Source organism: Glycine soja, chromosome 16 (genome assembly GCF_004193775.1).
Source record: "Glycine soja cultivar W05 chromosome 16, ASM419377v2, whole genome shotgun sequence".
NCBI classification, from domain to species: domain Eukaryota; kingdom Viridiplantae; phylum Streptophyta; class Magnoliopsida; order Fabales; family Fabaceae; genus Glycine; species Glycine soja.
In genome coordinates, this window is record NC_041017.1 from 28,155,711 (window position 1) to 28,166,622 (window position 10,912).

At 33.9% G+C, this 10,912-nt stretch overlaps 1 protein-coding gene across 1 annotated transcript; it reads left to right on the forward strand.

The window, feature by feature from the left end:
- Positions 1-513: 513 nt before the first annotated feature.
- LOC114389929 lies at positions 514-3,230 on the forward strand. The gene is made up of 2 exons (XM_028350629.1): positions 514-1,135; positions 3,184-3,230. Exons 1-2 carry the CDS (start codon positions 514-516, stop codon positions 3,228-3,230), a joined length of 669 nt encoding a protein of 222 aa, XP_028206430.1.
- Positions 3,231-10,912: the final 7,682 nt, after the last annotated feature.

The window sequence follows — 10,912 nt, forward strand, 5'->3', positions numbered from 1 at the left end:
CCTACACATGGGTTTAGTGAGCCAGTCCAGCTCAACATCTTTATTGATGGCTTGCAACCCCATTCCAAGCAGCTCCTTGATGCCTCGGCCGGTGGGAAGATCAAGTTAAAGACTCCAGAAGAAGCTATTGAGATAATAGAGAATATGGCGGCCAATGATTATGTCATTCTATGCGACCAAGAGCCCAGGCCACAGGAAGAAAGCAGTAGGCTAGAAGAATTGCTGGTACAATTCATGCAGTAGGCTAGACTACACGGTGTTCCTTCTAGCATAGTTTCTGATAGAGATCCCAGATTTACCTCTAGATTTTGGGAGAGTCTTCATAAAGCCTTGGGGACCAAGCTTAGGTTGAGTTCTGCTTACCACCCACAGACTGACGGTCAAACCGAGCGCACCATCCAATCCTTAGAGGACCTCTTGAGAGCCTGTGTGTTAGAGCAGAGGGGTAGTTGGGATAGTTTCTTACCCTTGATAGAGTTTACCTACAACAATAGTTTTCACTCCAGTATAGGTATGGCGCCTTACGAGGCATTGTATGGTAGAAGATGTAGGACACCTCTATGTTGGGTAGATTCCAGTGAGAGCATTGCCTTAGGACCTGAGGTAGTTCAGCAGACCACAGAAAAGGTCAAGTTAATCCAAGAAAGGATGAGAGCAGCCCAAAGTAGGCAGAAGAGCTACTATGATAAGAGAAGAAAGGATCTTGAATTTGCTGTAGGTGATCATGTATTTCTGAGAGTCACTCCGTGGACTGGGGTTGGTAGGGCGTTGAAGTCCCGTAAGCTCACACCTAGATTCATTGGTCCTTTTGAAATCCTAAAGCGTGTCGGCCCAGTTGCGTATCAGGTGGCTTTGCCACCATCTCTCTCAAATCTCCACAGTGTCTTCCATATCTCTCAGCTCAGAAAATATGTCCATGATCCGTTGCACGTGATCGAATTAGACAATGTCCAAGTGAAAGAGAACTTGACATATGAAACACAACCACTGAGGATCGACGATTGTATGGTTAAGCAGCTAAGGGGGAAAGAGATTCCCTTGGTCAAAGTAGTATGGGGAAGTGCTTCGGGCGAGGATGCCACCTGGGAACTAGAGGGTCAGATGCGTGATGCATATCCTACCTTATTCGATACAGGTAAGTTTCGGGGGCGAAACCTTATTTTTAGGGGGGTGGAATTGTAATAGCCGTAACTTTAATAAGTTAATAAGAACATAATAAATTAATAAATTAATACATAAATAAATAAGAAAAAATAAAATAAAAATTATTAGGTCATAAATTCTCACTATATAAGCCAAATGTTAACCTAGAGCAGCTTTTTGGAAAACACATTATGTTCCTTTCTTCTTTTCTGACGCACAAGAACCCTAACAGAGCAATCAGAGGAGGAGCTCTAGAGAGCACCAGAGACGCCACCATTGCTAACAGAGAACATTTAAGCGACTACCTCGAGGTAAGGGATGAGTTACTCACGCTTGGGGATTAGAATGAACATGTGTAGGGATCCCTAGAGGATCAATTTTTGGGTTATTTTGGGGTGTTTATGAATTTAATTATGTTTTCATGTTTAATCGCAGATTGAGTGTGTTTGATGAACCAATTGGTGTTCTGTTGCGAGTTTGTTGTAGAATTGATGTGTTCTGTTGCGAGTTTTTTGTAGGATTAACGTGTTTCTGTGTTAGGTGTGTACCTTAGGAATTAGAATTCTTTATAATTAGCATAAAAATTGTGTGGTGGTGATTTTGTTTATACCAGATATGTTGGCCTTTCAATCTTGTTCTTGTGCTAATGTATATTGTGTCCAGATAATTATTTTTACACCGCAGTGTATACGTGTACATATATATTGATACTATTTTTTTTACAAACTGTATATTTTATTTCACGTGGGTGATTTCTTGTCATGAAATTCATAGGTGTAGGGATTGTTGGATAATTGAATTGGCTAAAATCATTTAAAGAAATTAACTAAAGTTGTATTCACATTGTAATTAGGCATTTTCTTGATGTTGGCAACTTAGTTGAAATATATTTAAAATATAGGTATACATGTTGTTCATAGAAATCAATGAGTATATATTTTATTGTTATATATAATTTGTATTTACTTAATAATATATTTGATATTATTGTGATTACTTTATATTAATATATATTTAATACTTTTTATATGTTATATATAATATGTACGTTTACGTTTACGTTAATATATATTTTGAATATAATATACTTATATATATATTTTACGTGTATTTTATAGTTACTTGTTTATAAGCCTTGAAGTTAAATATTGTATGTTATTATTATTATGATACATTGTTATCTAATTGTTGAGTATATTTTGTAATTAGTTAGAGTGTGAAATGTTAAACTGTAGACATGAAACATGGTTGTGAATGAGTGTGTGATTGATATTTGTAATGATATTACTTGTCATGTGAATTATGAGTTATACAGTAACCCGACCAGTGTGTACCTTGAGAGAACTTTTATGCGCAGTGTTAAAGAAAATTGTAGGAATCCTAGTTAGGATCCTGAAGGGTTAAACTATAGCACAATTTGTTAAATATGTTTGAAATATAAGAGTAAGGTCGTGGGTATTATATAACTCATAAACAGTGTATGCGTGCAAATAAAAAAAAAATTTAGGGGTTGGACCTGAATCAGGAAGGTGAGGCCCAAACGGATTCTTCGGAGTCTAGGCCTTGGGGGTAAAGATACTCGGTTTGAGTGCTCCTTTAAGCCCATGTTGATCCCATGTGGTTGGGGCATTCTCGCAAAACAGAGTAACCCTGACTGGTCACCTTATGATGTTACTTAGTGAGAGTGACCGAGTATACCCATTGTGTGGTGTGCTTTGTCATGTACTCCTAAGCGCCCCAGTGTTGTTTTTCACTGACATGGTACCACATTGCATATAGGCTTGAGTCTTAGTATAATTGTTGCATAACGCTTGTGTTTGAATTTCATTGAGTTAACAATTGTGGTTGATGTTATTTTATGGAGTGTGTAAACTTGAATGAGTGTGAATAATGTGTGCAATTTTGTGCAGTAATGTTATTTATATAAATTCAGCTTTAAGTATTATATGTTTCACATGCTTTAATGTTTTATTATATACGAATGTGATAACTCACTCCCGGTGTGTGTTTGTATTTGGACTGATTGCCACTTTGTTTCAGGTGAGCCTTCATATGATGAGTCACATGCTAGAGATGGAGAGACTTAGTCTGTGATAGGGATTATGATTTACTGAATGATATAATTGTGTTATACTTTTTTACTTTAGTTTCTTTTTATTATTTATTTAGAGTGGACGGCCTTGTTTTGAGCCGGGATAATCTTATCTTTTATTAAAAAAAATAATATTCTATTATGTTTTCACTAAGTGGATGTGAACCTTATCCTTTTGAATTGATTAAATTAAATGTGTTTAAAAAGAAAAATTATTAATTAATTTTGCATGTTTTTTTTTCCTTCTTTTATTATTATGTGTTTATAATCTTTTAATTAAATTTTGTATGATTTATTTAATTAGTTAGTTATAATTGTAAGGGTAGAGGGTGTCACACAAATGATAGATTAGGCCAACTCAAATGAAATTTAACTCGTCATTGTGATGGTTAGCATATTAGATTTTAATTTAAAATTAATTCACAGGAAGTTGTCCAAAAAAATATGTAAGTTACATATAAAAAATTGAGGCAAGTGATCTAGACTTCCTAAATAACATGCCACACTTTCATTAAAATAGAAGTTAACAGCTTAAAAAAATCAGTCATATATATAGAAAATAATAAAAGAAAAGAACTCACAATAGATTGACTTGACTGAGTGGAGTATGAATTATATGATATAGCTGACGATGAACTTATTCGCAATATATATTTACAGAAATTTTTTGAAGGCATGGACAACATGAGTTTTTCAGAACATCCTGAGCTACAACAAGACTAGCAAGATGGTCAAGTTAATCTGCAATACAGTTGGTTTTGTAGTTTGAAAATTTTGAAGCTGAATGAATGTGAAATTCAACCATGTGCAATTCCATCTAATATTCTTCCTTATTTAAAGAGCTTAAAAGAACTGGAAGTAGGAGATTGCAAAAATGTAGAGGTAATTTTTGAGATGGATGTCACAGAGGATGCTGGAACAACACTCCAATTGCAGAAATTGTCTTTAGAAATGCTACCAAAACTTATGCAGGCGTGGAAAGGGAATGGTAGAGGAACTCATAGCTTTCAAAATCTGCAAGAAGTGTTTGTTGAAGACTGTCAAAGGCTGCAAAATGTGTTTCCCGCTGCCGTGGCCAAAAATCTTAAGAAGCTTCACTCAATTTCTATTAGCTCTTGTCAGAGGTTGTTAGAAATTGTTAGAAAGGAAGAAGACGCAGAAGCAGAAGCAGCAGCAGAGTTTGTGTTCCCTTGCATCTTTCTGACCTACCAGAACTCATTTGCTTTTACCCTGAACCATTCACTCTGGGATGCCCTGTGTTAGATCAATTACATGTGCTAGATTGCCCAAAGTTGGAGTTATTTGGAAGTGCTAACAGAAAACCTGTTTTCTCGGATCTAAAGGTATGTAACATGCAATTTGCACTCTCAATTTATTTATTTCACTTTTCACCTTGTAATTCTAATTCATAGCTCTTATAATATAAGTTAAATTTGTTATTTAGCTATTGATCTTCTGTTAATGTTATAAGATAAACTTAAATAAAATATTTTTTTTATAGAAGTACTAAAAACATACTTTTTAACATATTTTTTTTTCAATTCTTCCAACTTATACTACTCTAGGATGGATGTCCTCAAACTTTTTATAGTCAAATTTGGTTCCCTTGTCGAAGAAAGAAAACACATCATGAAGACACACTCCTTAATTTCTTGGAAAGGCAATCATAACTTACATGTTGTAAATTAATTATTTGTGAAATAAGTAAAATTGGAGAGCAGAATATTGGAAGGCTTAACAAAAATGATTATGGGAGAATTATGTGTAAAGAAACTATATAGTGGATGAGACTGAGTGTGTAAAAAAAAAAAACACTCTTCCTTTAATTAGAAACAAATTAAATTATTACATATAAGGATTAAACCAAAAAGTGACTTACGGGAGAAATTAAAATAAAATCAGGGGGTCTCGGGTAAAACTTTTTGATCTAAAAATTTGATGAAACGTTCATCATACATCTTGGGTTCAACTACTGATACTGTCTTAGGGTCAAATTGCAGCGATTTGTATGCATGCTCAATTTTCTTTCTCTGATTATAGTTATGCAATATATCAATTACCCCCATGTAGAGGACAACATCATATACCTCAAAAAGCTCTACTTCTTTTGCCTCCACCTCCTCCTCAACCTTCCGTGTAGCTTGAGGTGGCATGTTTACTCCAAGCTGCACTCGCAACCTGAGTCACAACATCATCGATCGAGCACTCACACGGTCACACGTAATAAGACTAAAATCCAAAAGATCAGGCATTTATAAAAAAAACATCTTATATAAGAATGAGAGGATTAAATTTAGACAGTCATACATGGAGGGTTAAGGATTAAGAATTAAGGTTTAATGTAAAAAAATCACTTAAGGAACCAACCTCTCTCATACACAAACTAGGGATCCAACTCCTGACCACATACTTAAGTTCAGTGGCAAGGCTATCTGAGTGCCAACCATGTCATACTATCTTGGTTGTCATAACATCTTGTTATTGATACTGATACCTCGCTAATTAGATGGAATATATTAAATATGGGGATCTGAATTACATATTATGATGGATGAAAATCCATGTAAAGGTGTAGGTTTAAGATTCTCTTGACAAATGCAAACAACCATAACATGCAGTCTACTCACTACTGCACAAGAGAAACCAGTTTGAAAGAATCATAGAATCTAACCTTGCAGTACCAGGCAGTAGAAAATCAACTTCATTATCACCCATGGAGTATGCCCTCAATGTATTCCCTCTAATGTGGGGTCCAGGTGCCGTGTTGACTATACTTGGATCGTGGGAAACTAATAGTAAGCCTTTATGAAGAATCAAGAGCTCCCCTTCTTTGAATGCATAGTGAAAGCAAAGCACGATAAAAAATACTTAATAGTGAGTCGTTTATTAAAAAGCAAGAAACTGAGGTCCAAATGTAGAAAGAAAAGAATGAGAATCAATTTATAGTGAGCTTTCTACAGTAAAAGATACAAGATTACCTATAACTGAGTACTCACAAGCAGAGATATCAGACAAGGTAAGAAATAAATTACACACTGCAGATGCTTAGCACATAAACAAGCACCTTAGTAGTCATTAATTCATTGATAAATATTTGGGAACATGGAGAAGTAGTTATTTCTTCTTTTCATTTTGTAATTTCCTTAGTATGCTCCACAAATGGTAAAGAGGATATTAGCAATAACAACAATGTTCCATTCCCTAAGGTCAATTTTATACTGCTGGGGGTATCCTAAACCTTTTATTGATCAATAAGCTAAAAAGTATAAAAGATATTGAATTCTAACTTATTGAGAACAAACTCAGCAATAAATATGAAAAATTAAGATAATATTTTGCAAATTTAAAGCAAAAATTAAGTATGCACAACAATTGTCATTATCACAATGGGTTTGTCTCATTTCCAATAGAGACATGCAGCAAGCCAAACACCACCGCCACTAATCGCCAAACGTCCTCCAGATCACGATTATGATTATGTCAAACATCAAGAAGGAGTAGTCGCCAACGAGTCAAAGGAAAGCTTATTTTTGTGTTACACCCTGGCGAATCAAGGTGGCCATAGAGGGGGAATTCCGACAAAGGAGTTGGATCTTGGGAGTTAAAGATTAGGTTAGGTTCGATGCGCAATGGAGGGGTGTTGCTCCCTAGTACAAGGCCCAAGAGTGTGTCAATGTATGTTGCACTTCTTGTGTTCCTCATGCCAGTGATCTTGATTGTTGTAACAATAATAATCTTTTCCTTTCTAATTAACCGCACAATCAAGATTAGGATTGTTATATACTTTAATAACTTCAACCAAGCATTTTCTGGTAGTTAACAATTTCCAAAAAAATAAACACCCATAAAATGAAATTAAATAATAATAAAATTTACACCATGGCATCCTTTAAAGCCATCTTTTTGACAGCAAAAACCAAAATCATTAACGAACAAAAAAGTTAGGAATTAAGATTGGTCAGTTCTTTGTTTAAAGATTAAAAGTAAAAAATATAATAATGAAAACTAAAAAATATAGTTAAAATAATTAATCTGTAAATGAAAAATGGAATGATTTTAAAATTAATGAAAAAAAACTATAATTATAAATATCCTAAAATACATTATCGTTATATATATATATATATATATATATATATATATATATATATATATATATATATATAATCAATAAAATAAAATTAAAATTTATAAAAAAATATCAAATCCTATATTTTATAATTTGATTTTTGACCAAATTGATTATTCATGTTTACTTTAAAATTTGCGCGATCAATCAAGCATGGATTACAACCGATGTATTTGGTAATGCATTCATTGTCATTAGACGTAGATCCGTGAAATAATGTATTGTATTGTTAAATTATAATTTGCAAGGTTCAATGTAATGTAACTTTTTAACTTAAGGTTAGATAAAAGTAATTTAAATGTAACTTGTTTTATGTGTACATGTTTTATTGTAAAAGTAGGTTGATCATGTAATTATTATATTAGACATCAAGTTTGAATAGAAATTAAAGTATAATATTATAATTTATTTTATTATTTTTTAATTAAAACATATTCTAGGAAAATGATTCATAGATCATTTAGTAATTAAATCTTCATGAATCTGCCCTTGGGGAGGCTAGGGGAAAGTTATATAAAAACTTGTATTTTATCTCTTTTTTTAATTCCAAAAATGGATACTTAAATTCATAATATATTATTACATCTTATTAAAAATTGCATGAACCCTAATTTGTAATTGGCAAACATCAAGGTATTCCATTTGATACAACTTCAACCACCATTTAGACACTCAGACGGAAAAACAACCAGTTTTACAATGTAAAATAGGATGAAAATGTTATAATACAACCTGAGATAAGAAGAAAAAAGTTACAGACTTTATTTGCTATGTAGCGTGGACCAAAAAGTTGGACAATATACACAACTGCTTAGCTTTAAACTTGTAGTGTCAAATAGATGGTAGACGCAAAGTTGATGGTGAAACTTATTTAACGTTAGCTCTTCCATTGCAGCATTCAGCCATTAAGCTATTTTATAAGCCCTTCCAAACACTTTTGTTACTTACATTATAATATAAGCTCATATAAGTTGTTCATAGGCTAAAATAAGACGCAAATATTTTTTTATTAAAATTTACAAACGTACGTTTAATTCACATATGCTAATGTTCATAAAATAAAATAAAAATTAAAATACAATGTTAAATAAATATGCAACAAGTAAATTACATAAATATAATTCAATTGTTTATATAGTAGAACTTGTAAGGACAAATCTAAAACTAAACAAAAAAGTAAGAAATAAATATTATATTGAGGTACTTATTTATTTAACATTTATTTATCTGTATTCTTTAATAAAAGGTTGGCAAAAGGAGGGACAAGCAGAAAAAATTGACGCAGCCTGCTGTTTCATGGATAAACCGAATTCGGCAAAGGAATCAGCAGCAGCAGTAGCACCATCCGTTACCCAAAAGAAGTATAACTGATTTGTAGCAGAGGTTAGAGCTTTCAACTCTTGACAGAGTGGGAAACAATGCAGCACCGATGTAGATGTACATGTAGATGTAGGGCATCCATCTAACACAAACTCAATAGCTATCTCAGAGCCCGATTGCACTAAAATTTTACCAAAATCATGCTGCCTTGCAATCTTGGGACTTATTGGAATGCTATCATGCCTTAGAATATCACGATATAAATCCCAAATATCATACATCCTTGCAGTCTTCATACCATGATAAATACCCCAAATTTCAGCCTCATCAATTGACCAACATTCCACAAGCTTAACCGAAAACCCAAGCACGAATCTACCAAGGTTGTCACTGAATATACCTCCGCATGCAGCAGTACCTGAAGAGGGATCATAGGCACCACTCACATTTAGCCTCAACAACCAATCCTTACTATTTTCGGGCTTCCACTTCAAGAGATTCCTCGTCATCAAATTGTGAGAAGCATGGGCTCTCATATATTCTTTATAACGCTTAAAGACAATATCAATGGTTTTACTAGGACCTATTGAATTGGCCCAAGCATTATGACCGAACATACTGTCTCTGAAAAAGATAAATTTGTTTCCAGCCACGCTGTCACATCACTATTAAAAAACTTTAGTGCTAATTTCTTAGGTAACACACTTCTCCAAAATGCAGCCACCTCTGGACAATCACGAAGAGCATGCAGACATGTCTCCTCCAAAAAGTTGCATCGCCGACAAACGGAGTCCATTGAAATTTGCCTATATCACATCTGGGCATTAGTAATTAAAGCTCCATCTGCAGCATTCCCCAGAAGATTTTTAATTCTTTCAGGGCCAACCCACCTCGATAAACTGCAAAACAACCTACTATATCTTCTGTTCAGTCACACCACTTCTAGCAACCCTCTCATGCTCACTTTATATTTATAAGATTGCTGTTTTTTACTTTATAACAATTTAATACTATAATTTTCATATATAAGATAATTATGAAATTTGCTTGTCCACATACCTAGGCTTTTTAATGAGTGGTTGTGATTCAAAACTGTTGAGTTCGTGCTTTAATTTTCCCTTGCCATTGGGATCATCATATCGAATATCATCCTGTCTGAATACATGGATTCCGGTTGCTTTAAAGAGTGAGGTCTCTATCAGACCTGCGTATGTAATTTCCACATGGTTCCATTCCTTTTCTAAAGCCACTTCAGATAGATCATCAAGCTCAAAAGCTGATTTTAGGTCAAATAGATATGTATAATCCAATTTCACCTTTTTTGCTATGACGTAATCAAAATCATAATGAAGTTTGCCATTGATGAACACCTTGGGCATGTGACAAACAATTTCATCTTGGAATTCCACACGTGCTAGAAGAAGACAAATAACATTGTCAGGGAATTCATTACGAAACCAGAAAGAACTTGAAGGTCCCCTGCTTCGGTGATTGAACCACTCTGGAATACTTCCTCTTGGAAAACAAAACATAGTTTGTCCAGCCTCATGCAATTCCTGTTAGTCATAATTCATAAAGAAGTCATAAGTTTATTAACATCAAGTGTGCAATATATTATCAAATCATATACGTTAAAAACAAGACAATACCTGATTTGACAACATGCTTGAACTCGAGGAAGACAAGGATATACATTCTCTTGCCGTGAAATCTTTTAAGTTTGGTGAAACCCCTTTAATTTCCCGAAGATGCAAGCAACCACTCACATCAAGTCTTGTTAAAAATTGCAATTCTTTGATGCATTCAGGAAGGAATGTGAAATTATTGTCCCTTAGGCTTAAAGTTTTCACATGATCAAGCTGCATGAAACCTGTTGAAAAAAAATCATCATACAGGTTGCAACCATCGACACTGAAGTCATATACATTTGAACATACTATTGAGCCCACTTTTTCTTCACGCTCTTCTGAGTTTACCCATTGCAACTTTCAGCGTACAATAAAGACAGTTTAGGCATCATGACAATGCTACTTGGTAACCAAACAATTCCACAATAACACAGGTATAAACTTTCGAGTCCAACAAGATTTTGAAATGAAACTGGCAATTCTTTTATGCGAAGGTTAATCAAGTCAAGCTTCAATAAGTTTTTCATCTCTCCTAATATTTCTGGAAAATTCTCAAGACTGGAACAATATGAAAGTTTAAGTCTTTCAAGCGAGGTCAAG